Genomic DNA, 22,813 nt, shown 5'->3' with positions numbered 1-22,813 from the left:
CAGCTAGTATTGTGTGTCTCCAAACTACCCTGTTTTAATGAAGAACGAAAAAATCTCAGCTCTTGCCAATAGAATCACCGCAGTCGACTCTTGCCAAGGCAAAAAGCCTTTTGAAGGGAAACTAAATGATCCCCACACTTACCTTAAAAAAAAAAAAAATCCCTCCTGTAGCAACCTGATCTGTTAATTTTGAAGTTTACCTGCCCTGATTTTTCCTTCCTCCTCTGCCCCTCCCACAGCCTCTACCCTTTACTCACCTCTCACCTGCTTAGGGAGCTGGCTTCAAGGACCCACACCCCCTCCTGCATTCTTTCCCCTGCGGGGGCCAGAGAGCTGTTCTAGCTGAGCTATTGACAAAGCCTGGTACTGGGGGCTGCCTGACTCCCCGACCTGCATGTTGATTTTTCCCGCTTCAGAAAAGCCCTTGGAAGTGCTTTTACTGTAAATATTTGAAGTGTGTGTATGGGGGACGGAAGGGGTAGGCGTGAAGTCTGATTCTCACTCCACTACCTTGCTCAGCCAGGGGAAGCCCTGTCGGCCGAGTTCCCAAGCTGCAAGTAGGGAGAGGAGAGAGGCTGCATTTTCCTGCCTGGGGACTATCCAGGGTCAGGATGACCGGCCTCGGGAGGACTCTCGGCTCCCGCAGGCTCTCCAGAACCAAGGTGGGTGCTGCCTCTTGCATGCCCATGGGTGTCCTTCCGCAGAGAATAAGCGCTCTGTCACCAAGGATCCTGTCACTGGCAGATGGGCGACGTCTCCAAGTCGACCTGGGTCCTGCAGGCCGCGGGGCTCACAGACCCTGCCCTCTCTGCCTGGACCGGGCAGGGGCTCAAGGCAAGGACTAGTGGAAAGCAAACTCGCTCACACACATACGCGCGACACCTGAAAAGCACGGGACTTCCCAGAGATGAGAAGGTTCGAGCTGCAGAGGGGCGACGACAGGGGCACAATCTGCTCCCCGGCACCCTGGAGACCCAGGAGCAGGGCCTGGCGACCGGTGTGGTCTTCGTGCTACTGCCGAAATGCAGCCAGGCAGCCGGATCGGCAAGCAACGCGGGATCCCCGGCGCAGAAGCGCAGGAAATCAGGTGCCGGCGAAGGGGCGCGGGAAGAACGCACGCCGCGGGCTCCAGGGACCGCCGAGGCCAGAGCCGGGCCGCGTGTCTCCGGAGCTGGGCTCAGACGGCGGGGCCCACACTGGTACGCAGAGGTGCCAGCGCCCGCAGTCCCGCTCGGCACTTGCAGGAGGGCGGGCAGGGTCCCTAGGCTGAGCCTCCGAGTGTGGCAAGGGCGGTCTCCGCCCCGCCATCGCGGCGCAGCACCCCGGTTGTTTAGGACCCCGCGGCGCAGGGGCGGGGCGGCAGGCGGCCGGGACGGTGACAGGTGCGCCCCTCGGCCAATGGCCGGGCCGGCGCCCCTCCCTGAGCCCCCGCCGGGCGCGCCAATCGGCGGCCGCGCTGCGCTTCAAGTGCGCGGAGGGGCGCGGGTCCCCACTACGGCGCCAGCGGCCTCGGCGCGGTCGCCCGAGGGTCCAGCGCACTGAGCCGGGCTCCCCGGCCCGGCGCGTCCAGGCACTTGCGTGCGAGTTTGTGCGAGCGCGTGAGAGCGCGGCCCGGGGCGGGGCCCGCCCGGAGGAGGCGCCCGGACCATGGTCACCCTCGGCTGAGTTTCCGGCGGCGACTTTGATTATTGGCAAATAATCACCATAACAATACCGAACCCCGGGGCTTGTCGCCGCCTCGCAAGGACTCCGCGAGCCCGCACCCGGCCGCGCCACCCGCCGCCCGGCCCCGCTCGCCAGCCCCAGACGAGCCGATGGAAAAATCCAAAAATTTCCGCATCGATGCGCTGCTGGCCGTGGACCCCCCGCGATCGGCCTCGGCGCAGACCGCGCCGCTGGCCCTGGTCACGTCGCTCGCGGCCGCCGCGGCCGGCCCAGGAGGCGGCGGCGGCAGCGGGGCGAGCGGCGGCGGGGCGAGCGGCGGCTGCAGCCCCGCGTCCTCGGAGCCTCCCGCGGCGCCCGCCGACCGTCTGCACGCCGAGAGCCCCTCGCCGCCGCGCCTGCTGGCCGCGCACTGCGCGCTGCTGCCCAAGCCCGGCTTCCTGGGCGCGGGCGGCGCGGGCGGAGGCGCGGGCGGCGCGGGCGGCGGACCCGGGGGGCCCCACCACCACGCGCACCCTGGCGCCGCCGCGGCCGCGGCAGCTGCCGCCGCTGCCGCCGCCGCCGCGGGGGGCCTGGCGCTGGGGCTGCACCCCGCGGGCGCGCAGGGCGGCGCGGGGCTCCCCGCGCAGGCGGCGCTCTACGGCCACCCGGTCTACGGCTACTCGGCGGCGGCGGCGGCGGCCGCGCTGGCCGGCCAGCACCCGGCGCTCTCCTACTCCTACCCGCAGGTGCAGGGCGCGCACGCTGCGCACCCCGCCGACCCCATCAAGCTGGGCGCCGGCACCTTCCAGCTGGACCAGTGGCTGCGTGCGTCCACCGCGGGCATGATCCTGCCCAAGATGCCCGACTTTAACTGTGAGTACCGCGCGGGCGCCGGCGCCCGCGGAGGAAGGAAGGGAGAAAAGGGGGGGGTCCTGGCACAGGGCTTTCCCGCGCGCCCTCCTCCACCGCGCCTCCTTCTCCTTGCTCGAGGCTCTGAAAGCGCGGAGGAGGCGCCGCGGAGCCGCCGGGGCTCCGCCCGGGGCCCGCGAAGACTTATGTGGACTGCCCGCTGTGGGGCTGGCAGCGAAAGGATTAAAATGGCCACGCGCGGGCCCTGCTCTCTCTTCCTCTCCTAATGGGAAGGGGCAGCGGGAGGTGTGAGACTAAAACCTAATGATTAACCGGCGGGCTGGAAGAGAAGGAAGTGGTGGGGGAAGGAGAGTCAAAGAGCGCCCAAGTTAGGCCGGCCTGGGGATCGAGGCCACCTAAACCAGGGGCTTATCTCCTGGGAAACGAACTTGAATTAGGTACGGCATTGTGGGTTTTGGAGAGACCCCCTACCCCTACCCCAGCCCCTCTCAGGAGGAGAGATTCAGGAACAGAGAGCAAGAAATGGGCTTCAAGAGGCCAGGGCCACAAGGCCAGGTCCCTGGCTCTGCTCTGGCCCTTTGCGGAGGTGCTGGCTGCCTCTGTAAGGGTGCTTGGGCCACGGTGTGATGTCCAGCAGGCAGATGGCCGGACTTGAACAGAGCCGTGGTGGGCTCCTTCGGAAGGGGAGATGTACCTCTTTCACGAACCCCACTGTAGGGATTGGCAGGTGCCCACCCAGAATTGGAGGCTCCCATTAGGCGGAACTCCTCCCCAAGGCCTGAGCCCACCCGACTTTTTGGACGGGCACAAGGGGTTGGCATTCTGGGGAGTCTCAATCTCCCCTCCGCTCGCCGCACCCGGGCTCCACGGAGAAGCTGATGCGGGAGACTTCATGCTTTCTGCCGCAGAACACCCAAACAAAGAGACCCCATTGTTTCCTTCTGAGTGGATGTGCTTAGGCTGGTGAGATGCAGGTGTAGGAGAGGAAAAAAGCAAAGAAGAAAACAAAAATAAACCCTTGGCAGAATTCAGATTCCTCTGCTAGAAGCCACGGTTGTGACTAAACAGAGAAAAGCTAGGGGCCTGAGAGCTGCAGAAGTCACAGGCGGGTGAGAAAACCCCAGCCTGCGGACTGTTTGCCCGCAGCCACCACAGGCTTTCTGCAGCTCAGCTCCCAGAAGACCCTAATGGCCACGCAGCCCGTCCAGGTGGAAGTCAGCCCCTTCGGATCTGCAGCAGGGAAAGCAGGGACTCACCTTTCAGCTTGGGGCAAACATATCTGAACTTACCGATCCCGGGTCAGCCAAACTCCGGCTCTTCCTGGGCTCCACTGTGAACAGAGCCTCCCACCCCTTCTGATGGCACCCGTGGATGTTCCCTTATGATCTGCATGTCCCAGAGCCTGGGAAACTTAATCTCCCACTGAGGGGGTGGTGATCTACACACACACACACACACACACACACACACACACGCTTCTTCTGGGTGCTGGGTTCCCTGCCACCCGCCCCCAACCCACTGTGCTTTCCTGCGTGAAGCTCAAGGTCGCTCAGAAAATTAGCAAAAGTCACATTCCTTCTGCCATCCCTGTTTCCTAATCTTGACCTAGAGGTAGCAGAATTAGAAAAGGAATCTAAATATCAAATCTTAAAAGGCGATAAACAGGCCAGGATGCTGGAATGTGTTTTGAGAGTCCCTTCCTCTGGTCGCAGGAAAACCCGTTTGGTTTCCTTTAATTGGTTGTCTCTTCTGTTGGATGGCATTTCCCAAACGGTCCCTTTGGAGCCAGTGTTTTAATTAAAGTTCTAATGTATTGTCGAGTTGGGAATTGGGGCCTCATTTAACTAAAGCTGGGGGCGTGGGCCTTCCGTAAAGCAAATTGCCCCCCCCGGGGGGGGGCCTGAGCCCAGCCTACCGGCTGGCCTCTTTTCTTCCCTTTCCTTTATTGTCTAACACTTGTCAGGCTCCTGGGAAATCAAGGGAAGTCTCGTTTTGAGGTCATAAAATTCTCTGTGATGTAACCGTGTGAAATTATGTAAATTCAGCCAAGGGACCTCCTTGCACGTTCAGAAAGCCAGATCCCCGCTTTGCCTCGGCCTTCAATTTGTGAAGTGAGAACTGTTCTGGAAAGGCTTCCAGTCTCCCCGGGCTTTGCTCCTCTGCACCCTGGAGACGGGGCTGTCAGGAAGAATTTTCAGTGTGGAGTGGGATGGATTCTCATTTGGGCCCAAGATGTGGTCCTTCTCCTTCCCTCCTTCCTCCTCTCTTGGCCTTTGCCCTACCTCTCCTTCTGTAGCTGAGGAGGTGATGGTGGGAATCCTGCACCAGTTCCTTGCTGGTCAGGAGGACATGGGGCCAGTAATTCCCAGACCTGTCTGTATTTGTGGCTGAGCTGGGGGAGGCTGGCCGAGGAGTGGAGAGGAGCTGTACCAGTACCTCTCCGCTCTCACTGTCTTGCCTGTCAACGTCTTCTGCACTGCACACCACCACCACCACACCCCGCTGCCCCCAGATGAAGAGGCTGCCCTGGGTGATAGGCTCTCTTTAATCAGAACACCCAGACCCTGATTTAAAAAAAAAAAAAAAAAAGAAGAAGAAGAAGAAGAAGAAGTCCCATTAAACCCAAACCTGTATGTCTGTCCCTGGTATCCAGGTCCTGGGCTCGTCCGGTCATCAGGTCCCTTGGGGAGAGGTCGCTGACACTGAAGAAAGAGCAGCAACTCAGCAGGGTCCGGGAGGCCAGGTGGCAGATGTGGGTGGTGGGCTCTGGGGTGCTGGAGGCCCACGGGAGGTCGGAGGACAGCGTCAGGCTGCGGGCCTCACGCCCATCTCTGTCCCAGCCCAGGCACAGTCCAGCCTGCTGGGGAAGTGCCGCAGGCCGCGCACAGCCTTCACGAGCCAGCAGTTGCTCGAGCTGGAGCACCAGTTCAAGCTCAACAAGTACCTGTCGCGGCCCAAGCGATTCGAGGTGGCCACGTCGCTGATGCTCACGGAGACCCAGGTACGCAGCCCGCCCCCACCGCAACACCAGCCGGCCTCCTAGGGGACCCTTCCCTCTGCACTCCGGCACCTGGAGCGGAGCCTCCTGACTTTAGGGGGACGACTGACGTCCGAGGGGAGAGTTTGCGTTGGCCTCGCTGGGGTTCATGCACCAAGCCCAGAGGTCTGATCCAGTAGGCTGAGGTCACACCCCAAACTTTGCGCTTGAAGGACCCTCCACGCACTCCCCCACTCTGAAGCTATGGTCCCCAGGCCGTGTTCAAGAAATTTTATTCCAGAAAGAGAGGGAACATCTTGAGATTTACAGGTATGGATGCTAGCTGCTCCGGCCCTTCCTGGGCAGTGGGAGAGCATCCCTAGAAAAGGACAGGAGCCCAGCAGTGGAGGTCCGAGTCTGGGCTTCCCTGGAAACCCTCAGCCCCACTCCTGGGTTTGCTGATGCCCACGCATGGGAAGCTGCTTCCCCCTGGAGCTTCCGTGTCCCCTACTCTGAAGCCCAAGGTGCGGGTGCTGAGCTGGGGGCCTCACAAACGGTGGGGATGGAGGTGGCCGCTTCCTCACAGCCTCTCCTGCTCTCAGGTGAAGATCTGGTTCCAGAACCGGCGCATGAAGTGGAAACGCAGCAAAAAGGCCAAGGAGCAGGCTGCGCAGGAGGCCGAGAAGCAGAAGGGGGGCGGGGGCACCAGCAAAGGTGGCGCAGAGGACAAGGGCGAGGAGGAGCTGCTGGGGCCGCCGGTGGTCGGGGACAAAGGCAGCACCCGCCGCCTGCGGGACTTGAGGGACAGTGACCCGGAGGACGACGAGGACGACGAGGACGAGGACCACTTCCCCTACAGCAACGGCGCCAGCACGCATGCCGTCTCCGACTGCTCCTCCGAGGCCGACTCGCCACCTCCGCGGCCCGGGGGCCCCGGGCACCAGCCCCTGCCCCAGTAGGAGCCCCGTGCCCCAGGCAGCCGGCAGCCGGGCCAGCCTGTCCAGGTCCAGCCCCGCAGGCCTGGGAGCCAGGCCACCAGCCGTCCCTCTGGGGCTGCCCGTTTGGGCTGCTCTTCAAGGGACAGAGAGAGGGAGGCCCAGCGGGTTCAAGCTTGAACTCCTGCTCTTTTAAATTTCATTTTGGTTAGTGTTGGGGGCCGTGCTTGTGAGAAGAGCTGACAGGTACCAGAGAGAGTCTCCCACCCCCTCTTCCCAAATGGAGAAGGCGCGAACCTACAGTGTTGGACGACCTGGAAGACTTGAAACCTTCTCCAGAATGGCCATTCTGCTGAGTATGGAAAAAGGGAGAATGTTTTGTGCTCACCTGTCTTGGGGGGAACTTTATATCATGAGCATTCAAACTGCTGGAAATCTCAACCTGTACTGTCTTTATTTTTGTATATTGTATTTATACATATATATATAAAGAAGCGTCTAATTATGCATGCTAAATTATTATTTAGCTTCTCCCATCGCCCACGATGGAATGTAAAATAAATTGGTTTTTTACTGGACGTGAGTGCAGATCTTTGGGGAGTGCGTTGGAAAAGCGGCTGTTCAGTTTTGTTGTTGAAATGATGGGGTGTGGCGAATTCCACGATTGACAGCAAAAGGTGCAAATCAGAACGACCAACAGGCGTCGGGAACACCCCCTCTCCCCGACTGTGTCGTAGGCGGGGCACCTGGTTCCCGTCCCCGGGGAGTCCTAGCTGCCGGATGTTGGAAAAAATACCTGAGACCAGGGTCAGCGCGCGCCCCAGTGCGTGAATCTCAGGAGAGCAACTTCGGACCCCGAGTATTTAGCTTTTCATTTCCTTGAGGCTCTTGCTTCACCGGCGTGGAAACGCACAATCGAATGTTTCAGCAAATAAGCTTGAAAACGACGAGAAGATTTTCCAGGCGTCTGGGGGTCCGAAGGCCTCGAGTAACCCCGGGCTTCTCCCCGGCTCCCTCTCCCGCAGGACCTTCCCGGGCCGGCCAGGAGCCGCGTTCCTGGGGTCTGTGCACGTGTCCGCAAGGACAGGGCCGGCGACCGGATGGCCTGGGGGGGGTTACTGCGGTGGCTCTGGGCTGATCCAGCCCGCGGCGGGCGCCCCCCATCACCCGCCGAGCCCGCCGCCGCTCCACCTGCGCGCCCTCCGCCGCTCCGCTTCCCTCACGCCGGGCCGCGGCCGCTCGTGGGCCGAGAGCAGAGAGGCGGCCTGGCAGGCGGCTTCTCTCTCCCTCCCTCGTGTCCTCCTCCGTCCTTCTGTCTCTGCCTCTTCCTCCCCGGCCCCCGTGCGTCCGGCGAGCGCCCCTCCCCCCGCGCGCCCCGTCCCCGCCCCCGTCCCCGCTGATGAATGAGTTCACAAGGGCCAGGCGTTTCATTTGGGTGATTCCCGCGGGCCTGCGGGGCCACTCCTCTACCTCGGGGCCGGGGCGAGATTAATGCCCTCTCCGGCAGCTCATTATCACCCCGGCTCGTTCTGTGAAGCGCAACGTCCGCCCAGGCCAGGCGGGCGCAGCCGGAGCCGGCGGCAGCAGCTGCGGGCAGGGCGCGGGCCGCGGCCGGGCGGGTCCAAAGGTGCTCTGGGGGGCCGGGGACTGGCTGTGCAACTGGTGGGAAGCCCGAGGGCCCCGAGAAGGCGGGTGGCAGGAGAGGGCGGCTGGGGAGGGAGAGAAGAGAAACACAGATGCCTTTGCGGGATCAAAACCAAACCAAACCTTGGCCATCTGCGTCGAGGGCGCTTTAATTTCTAACACATTGGAGCAGCTCAGCCCGAAGCAATCTCTTCCCCGCTGCCTTCAGTCCGGGGCCGCCCTCGGCTCAGCGCGGGGCAGCGGGGCCTGCGGGTTGCCCCCCCCCGCCCCGCCCCGCCCAGCCCCAGAGACAGAACTGCCTGCCGGTCGGCGCGCGGGGAAGCGGAGCCCTGAAGGTCGCCCAGCGTCCTGACCCCGCGGCGGCCCGCAGAGCGCGCGCGCCTTTGGCGCGGGGACTTGGCGGCGGGGAGGCCCGGCCCGCGGCCCCAGCGCCTGCAGCCGGCTGCCTAATCGCGGCGGAATTTATCTCGCTAATAAATTTAATGATCAATTCGTTCTTGTCACAGTAGCTCTTCCCCAAATCAATTATAGCAAATTTAAATATAATCACTGGCTCATCCTCACCCACTCCGGGCACGGCGAACAATTCATTCCGCCTAATGAACGGCCGCCAGGCCCTGCTCCGCCCGCCTCGCGGGGCGCGCCCCCCACCCGGCTGCCCGCGCCAGTGAGAAGTCTGCAGCCCCATTCCGGGCCCTGTTTCCACGACCTGGAGCCAGGTCCTCGCAGCACGGGTCCAGGGACACAAGCCCACGCTCCACGGGGGCATCACGGTGGCCTCTCCGAGTTCCACACGGCGAGGGTGCCAGTGGTCCCCAGCGAGGCCCCCACCCAAAGTGGAGCCGGCTCCTCCGAGAACCCCAGCCAGATCTGACGGACCCCTGCCTACCGAGGACCAGAGCCTGAGCTCGCTTCTCTTCACCCTAGCGGGAGGTTCTCCTTCGTTCTCAGAAGACAGACACTGCTCTGGCAGTGTTCCAGCATGTGCAGAAGGATGTGGACACAGCCCTTCTTGTGACAAGGAAACCAATCTGCACACACATCTTCCAGGCGACGGCCCACACGTCTCTTGTCCAGTCCTGGCGGGTGGCCCAGCGTCCCAGGCCCCTACAGAAGCTTTAATAGCCAGAGTCTGAGAAGTACAGAAACGACTAGAACCTAGGAAGTGTCTGTTCCTTGTGAGGTGGGTCTTCCACATCCCAGCCCCTGAGGGAAGTCAGCTTGGCAAGATCAGCTTAAAAGACTTCCTATGACACCAAAATCAAACATAGGCCAACGGGATCATATCAGACTTGAAAACTTTTGCACAGCAAAGGAAACAGTCAACAGAATGAAAAGGCAACCCAGGACTGGGAGAAGATATTTATAAATCATATATCTGATACTGGGTTAATATGCCAAAATGTAAGAAGTGTACAACTCAACAACAAACGCACGAATCCAGTTTAAAAATAGGCAAAGGGCTTGAATAGAGATTTTTCTGAGGTGGACATACAGATGGTCCGCAAACAGGGAAAGACACCACCGCCAGCCACCATCCGGGAAATGCGCGTCAAAACCACACCGAGATACCACCCCTCACCCACACCTCCGCTATTGCAAAAAAACGAAAACAGTAACAGGCGTCGGGAGGATCCGGAGACGTGGCCTTTGTGCACTGCGGGGAAGAGCGTACGGCAGTGCGGCCGCTGCGGAAAACACGATGGAGTTTCCTGGAAAACACAAGACAAAACCCCAGCAGTCCTACTTCGGGCTGGACGTGCACGAGCCCTGGGCATGGCATCGGGAAGCGAGGCCGGTCCACGCGTGCTCGCGGCGGCGGCGTCCGCGGGGATCGGGAGGCGGAGGCGTCGCGGAGTCCGCTGCGGAACGGAGAAAGCAAGAGGACTACACGGGCACAATGGGGTATTATTCGGCCTTTGAGGAGGAAGTCCTGCCACCTGATGCACTTTGAGGACCTTGTGCCCACGAAACAAGCCTCCACAGCTGTCCTTACACGTGGACTCTCGGGGGTCGTCAGGGCCTGGGAGGAGGCGAAGGAGCTTCCAGTGGGTTCAGACTTTCAGTCTGGGGAGGCGAGAGCATCCCAAGACCTTTTGCCCAAGCCCCAGGAACAGTACCGCGCTGACTCCGCGGGCGGCTCCGACAGGCCTTCCTCCCTCCTCCCTCTCCCTCTTCCTTGCCAACCCCCCTTCCTGCAAGATGGGCCAGACTTGCTGTGGGAAATCCAAAGCACAGACAAGGTCCAGGAGGGGCGGCCTGGACCGGAGCAGGACGGCTTCTGGCGACCCGAGGCTGCGCTGTCGAGCGCCCGGCCCCGAACTTCAGGCGGGGGTCGTAGAGCGCCTCCGGGGCCTGCGGGGTAACTCGGCCCTGCGGCCTCCCCTGCGCCGCCCCCTCCGCCCGGGGTCCTGGGGTGGCCAGGCCCGGGCTGCGCCGCTGCGCGGGGGAGTGGCCGGCAGAGCGGTGGGGGTGGCGCAGGGGGTGCGGCGGGACCGGGCGGGGCTCGCAGGCGGGCGGGGGCGGGTGTGGGCGACGTGGGGGCGTGCTCCCCGCAAACGTGCGGCCCCCATCCGGTATCAAAGTCCTGCGGCGCGCTGTGTCTCCCTCGTAAAACTAATCCCTCCGGAGGTGTGACCTGCGCCCCGAACGCAGCGCCGTTCCACACCACAAGGGCAAATATGTTTTTCAGATTTGGTTTTTATGGTCGGATTAAAGTTTATTTTCCATAATAGGGCACCTAATAAAACTCATAAAGCCGGGTCGGGCCTCCAGCTGGTGGCCTCGTTTAACACTTTCACTTCGTAAATCACGCACCAGGTGTGTCCCCAACTGGACGCCGAGAAACCCCCTCCCGGTCGCCAGGTCCAGCGAGCCGGCCGGCCGGGGCGGGTGGGGGCCAGTCTTCTCCCACCTCTGAGGCCTCCCCGGAGGCCCGCGCCCCCAGATGCCCCCCCCCCGCTCGCCCCCGGCCCCGCGCCGACCCTGCGCACCTGCCGCCCCCCAGGTGTACACAAGGTTCCGACAATGTGCGGCTCCTCCGGGCCATTGTCCGCCCGCCCTACGGCAGGACAAAGGGTGCCCCCACCCCGGGCGGCCTCAGCGGTGGGGAGGAGCGCGGGGGGGTTGGCGGGCGCGGTTTACCCAGCTGGGGGGAGGAACAAAGCCCCGCCGCCTTATCTCGGTGGGGCGCAGGGTCAGGCCGGGGGCGCAAGGGGGGCGGGAGGGCCAGCCGGCCGACGTGGGGCGGAGGTGGGGTCGCCGAGCCCGGTCCTGCGGAGTGGGGGGGAGGGGGAGAGGCGGGCTCCCGCCCTGAGCCTGACGCTGTGACCCGTCGCCCCTGCTGCTCCGGCTGTCCCGACCTCGCCACCCCAGGATGGGAAAGGGGCGCCTGAGACGCTCCCACGAGGTCTGGGGGCGCCGGGCAGAGGCAGTGGGAATCAGAAGCCCCGCGCAGCGCAGCGCCTGCGGTTAGGGTTCCAAGTTCACCCATTTTCATCATAATGCCTCCGGTTTTCCTGCCGGTGGTTAATGCTCCCCTCCACATTCCCCATTAATATCCTTTCTTCCAAGGGTAAAATTTCCCCCTCTGTCGTGAAATAACACCTAGAAAAAGGAGAACCAGGGTCGTCTGGGAGAGGGGTTAGTGCGGAGAGGAGGGCGGCCCTGTCCCCCGTAGCCGGCCGTGAGCTCCAGGCAGGCGGCAGGCAGGAGGCTTAGCTGCCTCCTGCCAGCTGCGTCCCAGTCCCGGCTGCCCAGGGTGGGGGGGGGGGCGTGCTTCTGGTTTTTTATAACAGAGAGGCCAACACCACGACAAGAAACTTGCAGTTTTTCTAAAATAGATTTATCTGTAAAGCAAATGCACAAAAAAAAATTTTTTTTTCTGGGGCTGCAACATATCCTCAGCACTTCTTACTACCCTGGTGGGTTTATCCTGGTGATGAAATGTTCCGGGGGGGGGGGATCAGAGTCCCACATATGCCCTCGGATTGGGGCCTGTGTGATACTGTAGCTCCCCACCTCCCAAAACAGAATTATAGCCAACTCCTGCAGTCATTAATTCAACCAGACTTTCTGAATACCTGCTAAGTTAGAGGTGGTTCACCTGGTTCCAAGCACTGAGACACACTTGAACAAAACAGGAGAATCTCCATCCTCCTGAGTTACATTGTAGCAGGAAGAGAAGAATAACAAATACATAAGCTATACAATATAAAAGGCCAGTGAAGACATGAGGTTACGTGCAGGGTAAGGTAAGGCCAAGGCGGGTGGGACGGCAGCCGCCACCTGGAACCTCATCCTGGGCCTGAGATATGTAGCCTTAACGGCAGCGTGAGGAGGCGAGCCTGATGCCAGCTGTCTCCTTTCGGTGGCTGGGGAGGGGGGGAGGGGCCTTGAGGAATCGAGCAGGACACTGATCCAAGGCCCAGACCACCACATGCCCATTTCCTAACCCTTCTGTTGGAGTAAATATTCCAGAACACAGAGTAGAGAGGCATGTGGGCAGGGCAAACAGCGATTTGGAGCGAGAAATAGAACACACGTGTGACTTTTTCTTCTTTTGTTGAGATCCAATTGACATGTAACTGTTTTAGTTTTAGGTCCCTATCTTCTTTTTTTAAGATTTACTTATTTTAGGGAGAGGGAGGGGTGGAAAGAGAGGGAGAAGGAGGGAATCTCAAGCAGGCACCACACTGAACGAAGAGCCTGATGCGGGCCTCCATCCCACGACCCTGACATCATGACCTGAGCCGAAACCAAGAGTCAGATGCTCAACCCACTGAGCCACCCAGGTGCCCCTGGGATCATCGAGCCAACAGAACACCTCCCCCCGCCCCAGCCCAGGTGTATCTCCTCAGCCCAGGCTCTCCAGATCCATGAGGTGCAGAGAGCACACCCTCAAGGTCTCCCAAGGCCGCTGTAGCTCAGCACAGTCTGGGAGAAGATGTTGTGCTGTAGGGGTAAGGGAGGAGGGGCCGGTGCGGGTGCTGGGGAGGAAGTCATGGCACAGAGCCGGCGGGGGTGGGGAGAGGTGCGGGCAGACCCAGGGTCAGCACACACCGACTGGGCGGCCTCAGGCAAGGGACTTCACTTCTCTGAGCGGCAAGGTCGTCCTTGGCCCAGTGCGGAAGGGCAGCGCCCCACTCGCCGAGGCTGCAAGGCTGCGGGGAACGGCAGCTCCGGGCACAGAGGACATCGGTCACAGCCACTGCCCTCCTGCGTTTTCCTTCGGAGCCTGCGGCCTCTTGCTTGTGGGGTCTCCCTTCTCCATTCGCTGCCCTCCTGGGCTTGCCTGCCGGGGGCCTGGGCACCTGGGGGCCCACTCCCCCTGCATCTGGGACCCATCCGCAGAGACCGAGGGAGCGAGGGTGATGCTGTTGGCAGCCGGTGGTTCGGCCCCGGGGTCCTGGCAGGTCCCACCTCGCCTTGCGTGGGGACATGACTCCCGTCTGACCCATGCTTGCTCGCGAACGTGACGTGGGCAGAGCCCCGACGAATGCGTGCTCGCCGGGGGCGCATGGACACAGGCCGGCGGGGGCTGCGGAGCCCCCTCTCCCCGGACCAGCCAAGCGGTGTTCGCAGTGGCTTGTCCCACAGGCCGTGCTCTTTGATCTGGTGCCTGCCACAGGGCTGGAGACCACGGGTGGCTCCCTGCCTTCTTGATTCAAGGGGTATTTACTGTCGTGTGCCAGGCGCCGGACAGAAGGCCAGAACCATAGGGCCACGCTCTCTATGCCGTGGGCCTTGGGGCTGAGCAGCCGGTCGGGGACGGGGGGACAGCATCCCGGATGCGGCTACAACGCTAGTGCCCTGCTGATGAGCCTGTGGCCCTCGTTGCTCCTGTTGGGTGTGGTACTGGCCACAGGGGCCTGCTAGTGGCATCCGTGTCTGGACAGCGGCCACCAGCGTCCCAGTCAGAACTGGGGGGCTGATGGGACAGGAGAGTCCCAAAAATCAGAGTGTCACACAGACAGACGTTTGTTTCTCTCCTATGCACCTAGCCTGTCCAGGGCTGGGCTGGGGGCCCACAACCACCAGGGCCCCACGCCCATGATCTCATGGCTTTTCCTCCACGGTTCGGGATGACGCTTGGGCCCCCGCAACCCAGCCAACGGGGCAAAGGGCAAAGGGCGAATAAGCGCCTACCCTGCAAGGGGTTCGGAAACGGACACGTTCTCTTCAACTGGCGAGCACTTGTCACACGGCCCCCGGGAGCCTCGTGGGAGCCGGAACGGGGGTATTTCCGGTTGGCTGCAGGCCTGGCTCTGATTGGCGGGACCAAGCGGGTGAGTGGATGTTGGGAAACAACCAACAAACTCTGCCACAGGCGTTTGCTGTGCTCAGACACACGTGACGATGCGTCCCGTTGTAGCCATCTGTGAGTGTACAGGTCAGGGGCACCGCACGGACTCACGATGCTGTGTACCTGTCCGCGCCGTCTGTGCCCACCTCTTCAGCAGCCCCAACAGAAACTCCATCCCCATTAAACAAGAACTCCTCCCTCGGCCCCTGGGTACCTCTACTCTGCCGCTGAGTCTATTCTAGGTCTGTTCGGGTTCTTTTTAAATTTCCCAGAGTTCCCAGTGTCCACAGAGATGAACACATAAAACGAGCCCATAAGTAAAGTTGCTTCTCTTCCCCCAGCTCAGCAAAGTCAGCAGCAGCCCCTGATGTCCGGGCAGCCCTCCGGCCTGGCTTTCCGTCAGCAGCCTGCGCTGCGCCACCCACCTCCAGGTGGTAACCGCCCGCCCCTCTCTGATACAGGCCTTAGCTTTTCTGAATGAAGCTCAGACAACCAGTCTGGCCTAGGACGTCCCCAAAGAGCCTGAGGGTTGGGGTGAGAGGAGGAGCCAGGGTCACTGAGTCGGGAGGGACAGAAAATTATCATCCCTGACCCGACATTTGGCTCTGCAAAGTAACAGCCACGCCTCCGAAAACGCAAGTCCTCTACTAAATTTAAACCAGAAATCTAGGCTGATCTTGTAGCTCTCAGAAATCCTTTCCCTTATTTCACAGGTAAAGAAAACGCCCGACACGCCCTCTAGTGCACCTGTGGCAGCTTCCACAATGGCTTAAAACATCCAGTGTTTTCCAAGAAGCCGCCAGGGGAGCTCGAGACCCGCCCGGGTCTCTGGTGGCTGCCTGTGAGCTTTTCCCTCTGAAGCTCCTCATTTGCAGGTGGCCCACGGCGGGGCCCCAACGTCCCCCACACTGTGAGGCTTTGGAGGCTTTCTATCTTCAAAAAACAAAGTAATTCACTTTTAATGACTGCCGGTGTTTTCTTTCCTAGGTCTAATTAAGCAGATAATGGGTCTGAGACCTTCCCGACAGGGTTCAACCACCGTGACCTTCATAATCAGAGAACAGAAGTAATTCCTGTTTACTCATAAATGTTCCCCGGCCTCCAGTGCCAGCCGCCTCCTAATCACAGGTGCTGTGATGCTCTCTGGCTCCTACCAGGCCTCCTGCGCACAGGTGACAGGTGCGGCATGATTCTGCCCGGCCGGCCGGCGCGGCCCGTGGGGAGCCCAGGGCCCGGGCCCAGGCCGCGCTTGGCTGGTGGGCGTGGGGCACACCTGACGGCTTGCCCCCGGAGAGTCCCCTAAGCCTTCGGAACGGCGTAAAAGGGAGTCAGCGGGGACCAGAGCCCCGACCAGCCCTGAGGATCCGGGCACCACTGACTGCCACCAGCGGGCCAGGCCCCTCATCGCTGGGGGGGCCATGGCAACATCTTCCACCACAGAATCCCTCACACGATCTCACACGAGATCACTGCCAAACACATGTTTTCTCAAGACCAGGGGCCACTTCTCTTCTGCGGCACACGTTGCAGGAGCTCGGCCTGAAGGCCTGCAGCGAGAGTTCTGGAAATGCTCATCTCTTGCGCCGGCAGGCGGCCACAGCCTGGGCCGATCAGCCGGCGTCCTCCAGGCCCCACAGGAGCCGAGTCTCGCCCCAGGGAGGACCCACCTGGGGGGAAGCAGCTCTGGAAAGGGATGGGTGGCCATGGGGCCCCTCCTTCTACAGCATCCACAGCAGCCCAGACCCACAGCTCTGGGGAAGACGGGGCTCGTGCAAACCTTCTGCAGGAACGCAGAGCTGTGCCAACAGGACCCAAGGTGCACACGTCTGTTCATACACACGCGGGACAGAAAGCAGCAGGCCCAACTCCCAAAGCCCACACCGTATTTTAGGATTCTCCGTGTCACGGTTCTGGGTGAATTTACAGGGTGTGGAGGGCAGGGGCCACGTCCTGGGACAGACCCCGGGTCTGCAGCCTCCCCGAGGCCCAGCCCCTGCTTCCAGGCGCCCCTGGTCTCGCCGTGTTGGTCCCACAGGTGCTAAAGCAGAAAAGCAGATGCTGGCTGCTCTATTAAATCTGATTTAGAAAGCAGAGAGTGCTTTAAATTTCTTGTCGTCCATATGAGCCAAAAAGCATAAGGGCCTAATGAGGGCTAGACGGACCCCACCTGCGGCTTTGGGCCGGCTCGGAATGCACTCCCTTCACTAAGCAGAAGTTTGCGGGCGAGGATAAAATAAATCTCAAATAATCACGTCGTATTTTTGATGAGTTAAATAAGTTCGGGGTCTGCCCTACACACAGGAACTAGCTTTTCGGCAGGCAGGAGCGCTGAAAGCCCTTCCTGGGAAATCTGCGTTTGTCCCGTGGCTGGTAATTGCAGCCCCGGGCACATCTGCTCCGAGTCCACTCTTTCTAGGAAATCAGACATTTGGCCAGGCCTGGGCAAAGGAAGTAATAACAAGACTAGAAATCATGTCAGGCCCCAGGTTTAGGGCGTGTGGGTGCCAGGTGCCCCTCTAGAGCCTTCTGGGAGCGGGGACGGCTTTCAGCACCGTGGGTTCTTCTTGGACTTCTGTGCAGGCCTAGCTTTACTTTCATTAAGGACCGTTTTCCCAGAGGCGGTAAAGATGTTCTGGATTCCCCATCGGCTTTTCAGAAGTAGAAAGTAGGTGCCGATACAGCCGAATGGAACGATGTTGTGGCAAACTGGGGCTGAGGCAGGAGAATGACTTCGGAGACCGACCTCTTTGCACTTGGATGAGAAGTAACTGGGCTCTGCTCTCACTCAGGCCACAGGCACCTCCGTGGTCTGGAGCCCACCCAGAGAGAAAGCGCCGGGCCCTCCGCAGGACATAAGGCTCATCACGGGTCGTGAAAACACAGCCTCCAGGAGTGAGACTCGGAGTTATTCCCGCTGACGTCAGGTCGTCTGCAAAGCGGCAAGCACTTTCTATCTCTTTGGCCAGACTGTTGATGAAGATGGCGGGGGGAGGAAATGCTGGGGACAGAGACACAACGAGAGTTGCTGCTGGAAACCCTCCTGGGTGCAGGCGAGGGACAGGCGCCGCAGGTGTGACGACGGACACTGCAGGCGAGGGACGGGCGCCGCAGGCGTGGCTGAGCAATAACAAGCCCCTCGCTCATGCCGCACTTCAGTCCCCGAGCCCCGACTGTCTCTGCAGATTTTACCCAAGACCTTGTCTGGTGCCGCACACCAGCTCCGGGACTTGGGGTGACCATCCCATCACAGCTTTCTGGGACCTTCTCAGCCTTAGCACCAAAAGAGCTCCATCCTGAGAGCCCCTGAGTCCCCCACAAGCCGGGCCAGCTGGTCGCCCAGCCCGCTCTGCTCACGTCAGGGGGTAAGGCCGGGGTGAAGACGACACTGAGGACGGCGCGCCTGGACGAGCTGCTCGTGAGCCCGCCCCGTCCTGATCCCTGATGTGATCACAGGGTCACAGGTGCCCACAAACCCACCCGGACAGTTAGAGAAAACACACGCGGCAAGTCGGCTTCCTCAGCGATGGTGGTTCCACGATGCGGCGGCTGCCGGGTCGCCGGTTGGGAGTGAGCCGGGCTGGTGGCAGCGCCGGCCAGGTCCGACACCGCGTCCCACTGTACCTCACGACCGTGAGGGTCCCGGCCTCGTTACAGCGGGAGCGCACGGTGTGCTGCCCAACCTTTGTCGTAAGCAGCCCCCACGCAACGGGACAGACCTACGCACCGGGCCGTGAAGGGTAGTCACACATGTTGCACGGCCGTGAACCTGGGTGGTACGCAAGCTTCCCGGGCACACAGGGCTTCCCGCCACCTGGCTGGACCTGACCCCCGATGGGCAGAAGACCAGTCCCCTACCTGGAAGACGGCAGGACTGAGCCCCGCAGGGCCCGCCGCAGCCTGGAGGCTCCCCGCGCCCCCACTTGAGAATGGACCCTTGGTGCCGCCCCGGCCGGTAGTGACGTCCCGCTGTGTGCGCGGCAGCGAACCGCGTCGATACTTCAGGAAAGACGTGCGGAGTCTCACCTTTTCCAGGAAAAGCGGAGAGCAGCAGAGGGAGACTCATTTCATGTGTTCATGACTTTTTTAAAGTTTATTTTTATTTATTTACTTAAATAATCTCTACACTTGATGTGGGGCCCAAATGCACAGCCCCGAGATCAAGAGTTGCACATCCTACTGGCCGAGCGGCCGGGCGCTCCACCAGGAAGTCCCATTTCAAAGGAAGAACATCAGCTGATAATGTAGGAGAGTGACGAGCTAGACAATGACCATTCTGCAACCCCCGAGTCTGGCAAGGGTGACCAATGGCTGCCTAAGCCACCAACTACTGGGGGGCAACAGGAAATCCACATTTTGCCATTTTTTCCCCTTGTAAAATGTCCTTAAGTCTGGTGAACAATTTCCCTTACAAATGACAAAGGTAAAAATGTACCCGTCCTGTGGAAAGGTCTGGTGGCCTTGAATTAGGGGATGGATCTTAGAACTGCTGGTCCTGATTACGTCCCCGGGCGCCGCTGAGAGAGGCTCAGGCGTCACCATGTGGCGCTGCTCCTAGAGGGTTTACCCCGAGGCTCACAGACACGTCCAGGATTCGAGGTAACGCTTGGCCCTGACTCTTCACAAGCCCAGCACCGCGAACTTTTTTAAGAAGCAGAGACATGTTCAACACTAAAGGAGGAGTGGAAAGGAGATGTTTGGACCTCAGTTGTATTTTTTTTAAAATTATTATTAACATATAATGTGTTGTTTCGGGAGTACAGGTCTGTGACTCATCAGGCTTACACACTTCCCAGCACTCCCCACAACACACACCCTCCCCACTGTCCATCTCTGGCCACCCTCCCCCTCCCCCCCCTCCCCCCAGAACTCTCAGTTTGCTCCCCGAGATCAAGAGTCTCTCACGGGTTGTCTCCCTCTCTGGCTTCCTCTGCTCCTTTTGTATTCTTGGTGGTGGGAACAAGCAGCTCTAGAAAACTGACTTCAGAACAAGGGGAGCGTCCACCAGCCTCTGGCACCCACAAGCGCCTGGCTCTCCGTGGCGATGACAGTGCCGGGGGCCCCAGAGAGCGTTCTCATTCCCGGGAGACGCGGGTCGAGACGTTAGGAGCAGCGTGTCCTGATGTGCGTGTTTGCAGACGAGTCCAGCGCAGCACACGGGTGAATGTGAACGCACGGGGACAGACATGCAGACAGGCGAAAAGGCCAGCCTGGCCACCAGAAGCACAGGAGGAGGAATGTGACAAAGTAAAATGGGAGGGGTGGCCTATAATGAAAGACTTTCTAGAAAAATCACTTTTTAAAACACTCCTGATCGTTTTCGCTCTGGCCCAGGCTGAAGGCCGTCCTGGCTTTGTGTCCGGCTCTGCCGCTCCCCAGGGCAGGGCCTTGGTGAGGTCCCCGCTGGAGCACACAGGGTGGGGGGGCGCGGGGGCGGCACAGCACGTTGGGGGCAGGCACTCTTCAGGGAAAGGGTGGGAAAGCGTTGCCTTGATAACCCGTGAAGGTCAGTGGCTCATACATCCTTGTTTGGACACGTTCGAGGTCAAACCTGCTGGGTCGTGGCGGCCTGTGGGCACACACAGGACATTGTTTCCCAAGCCCGTGTGGCCCTCGCTGTGTCTGACATCACCTCTGCACCCTTGGAGCCCCCGAAGTCAGGCCCCATTTCCCTTTCATCATCTTATCGTGCAAACATAATTTTTCATCATTTATCCAGCCGAGCTCAAGATAAATGTCCCTTTCTGGTGACCTCGGCCTCGCGGTGGCCAGCTCCCTCCTGCCAGCATCATCCACTTAGCCCAGGGCAGAGAACCTCAAGGGTGGGAAAAAGGGAGGCGCTGCTCCCCAGACTCAGATCATTCGGAGAAAATCTGTGTTCTCCCGACCGTTGGTAACTGTCCGATTGCACAGCAAGCCGCTGTCCCCAGGACGGGTCTCTGACCAGCTCTAGACACCCCCCAAAGCCAATCCTGCGGCTGGTGTTGTTCTCGGCCCTTGGGCCCCGACTCCCGTGGGAGTCCCACCTCCAGGGGCTGTGTCTGACCCTGACCCCCATGGGTTCCCGGGTGCCAGAGGCCGAGTCTCCCCAGCGTGTCTCCAAAATGCCCCCTCACTGCAGCAGCTGCGCTGGCCCGGGTACAGTCACCTGGCTGGGAAGGTCACAGGAACCTGCTAACGGCCCATTCTCTGTCCCCAACATGCCCACCTGCCCAAGCAGAGCCGGGCTCCGTCCGTCAATGTTTTTGAAACCCAACTTCAAGCACTTAGTCTCCTCAATGCTCCGCTGACGGTCTGCTGTCACTGACCAAACCCACGTCCTCCGCGTGGAAACTGCGGCCCTTCGGTCAGGGCCCACATGCACCGTGGGCCTGCCAAGTCCGGGGCCAGGCCATGGCAGGGCTCTGTGCCTGGGCAGCCACGCCAGGAGCCCCCCCACAACACTCTGCACAGCTCCTCCCAGGGGCAGCTCTCCGTCGCTGTCCCTCGGGCATGGCTGGCTGCTTGCCTCACACGTCTGGGGCTCTGCCCCACGGGGCCTGCTGCTCAGACTTCAGGCAGGTCTCGGGGCTCAGGGGCTCCCCAGGCTCGGCTCACTGGGCGGCACCGGCAGGCCCCCAGGGAGCGCGGAACGGGACCAACAATCCGCGCTCTCTGAGGGGCCGCTGTCGCAGAGGCTCGGAGCGGATGTCAGAGCCCCCCGGCCACGCGAACAAACATGCTGGCGCACGACTCGAGAGCGGGAAGGGTCTTCGCAGGGCGGGGAGCTTGGAGAGGAGCCGTCCACAGCCGCAGCCGCAGCCGCCACAGCCTGCGTTAGGAGCTGGGAGCGGGCGCCGTGCGCTCTGGCATCGGGGACAGGGCGCGCAGACAAGGGACAAGCTCAAGCGAAGGATTTTAGGGGCCCTGCGGGAGGCCAAGGGTCAGGCGGGGTGTTCTGCGGGGCTCAGGGCCCGGCATGTTGCCCGGCTTGCAGCCTTCCCTGCGGAAGACAGAACCACTCGCTGTTCCAGCAGAGACGCTCCATGAGGGACCGAGGCCCGCGAGAGTTCCAGAGGGCTGCCAGGCCCCGATGCTGAGCGGCTGCTCAGGGTCCCTGAGACCCCGAGAACCCCAGAGAGCGGGTGACTTCCGCCTTCTGCAGGGAGGCTGCGGTGACCGGGAAGCGGCGATGGGTTCACGCGGCTCCCACGGACGTGCAGAGGACCGGTCAGTGGCCGGGGCAGAGCCCAGCCAACCCTGCCCCGACGCAGACCAGTTACCTACCGCCTGCGACCCGTGCCTCCCACTGTCCCACAGAGAAGGAATTGGAGTCGAACCTGCGTGAACGGGGAACAGGGTGAAAACCCAAGCAACGGGACCGTGCCAGAGTTCCATCAGGGTTTGTTCCCAATTTGGTAATTAGACCAGTTCTCAGGAAACAGTCATTTAGGGAAAAGGGATGTGATGCTGCAACTTCCTCTCATGTGGCTCCTGGCCTCGCCGCTGACCGGCAACGGGCCGCGGAGACAAAGCACAAGTGCCATCCGAGCGTCAGGGCGGGAAGGTGCTGGTACCACGCGCACACGGGGATCTGGATCCTTCCCAGCCCCTGGACGAGCGCTCAGCTCTTGGTGACTGGTGCCCAAGGCCACCCAGCCCACGTGTGGGCTTTGATTCCCAAGGCACTGACCGTGGCTCAGCGATTAGGAAGGAACCGGATCTCCCCTCCATTCACCCTGCTCCTCCTGCTAAGCGGGTGTCCCAAGTCCAAGCAAACCACAGAAACCCTATCGCTGTTTACGTGGTAAGACCTGATTAGTTTTTTTATTTTTTTTACAAAAGAGGCAGAGGTGATTTGCTTAATTATTTTTGTGAAAAAGCATTAGAATATTTTAAAACTTTGAAGGATGAGTTCTACATTATGAATGTCTTATAAAAAATCTTATTTTAAAATAATTTAAGACTTGCAGAGAAGTTGTTAAGAATATACTTTGCATAAACTTCACCCAGATCCACTACTGGTTAACATTTCACCTCCTTTGCTTTATCTGGGTCTTTGGGCAAAGAGGGAGGGGAGGGCTGAGGAGGGACTGTACCGTTCAGGTGTAGCCCAAGCCACAGGTTAGGCAGATTTCCCAAAACTGGAAAGATAAGGTGTGCAACCAGCAAACCTGTTGTTTCAAAATAAACCTTCACTGGCACTCTAAATAAAATACAAAAAATTACTTTATTTATACACTTTAATACATTAAAAAGTTTGTTCCTTATTCTGTTTTATTTTTATTTATTTTTTTTAAAGATTTTATTTATTTATTTGACAGAAAGAGATCACAAGTAGGCATAGAGGCAGGCAAAGAGAGAGAGAGAGAGAGAGAGGAGGAAGCAGGCTCCCTGCCGAGCAGAGAGCCCGATGCGGGACTCGATCCCAGGACCCTGAGATCATGACCTGAGCCGAAGGCA

The 22,813-nt window shown here is 60.3% G+C and overlaps 1 protein-coding gene across 1 annotated transcript; it reads left to right on the top strand.

Moving 5' to 3' along the window:
* Nucleotides 1-1,814: 1,814 nt before the first annotated feature.
* MNX1 (motor neuron and pancreas homeobox 1) lies at nucleotides 1,815-6,571 on the top strand. Its single transcript, XM_044244664.1, has 3 exons — nucleotides 1,815-2,517; nucleotides 5,355-5,515; nucleotides 6,094-6,571. Exons 1-3 carry the CDS (start codon nucleotides 1,815-1,817, stop codon nucleotides 6,448-6,450), a joined length of 1,221 nt encoding a protein of 406 aa, XP_044100599.1. The 3' UTR covers nucleotides 6,451-6,571.
* The last annotated feature ends 16,242 nt before the right edge of the window (nucleotides 6,572-22,813 follow it).

Source organism: Neovison vison, chromosome 4, assembly GCF_020171115.1.
Source record: "Neovison vison isolate M4711 chromosome 4, ASM_NN_V1, whole genome shotgun sequence".
NCBI classification, from domain to species: Eukaryota; Metazoa; Chordata; class Mammalia; order Carnivora; family Mustelidae; genus Neogale; species Neogale vison.
Note: the sequence above shows the minus strand (reverse complement) of the source record. Positions and strands in the feature narration are given on the sequence as shown.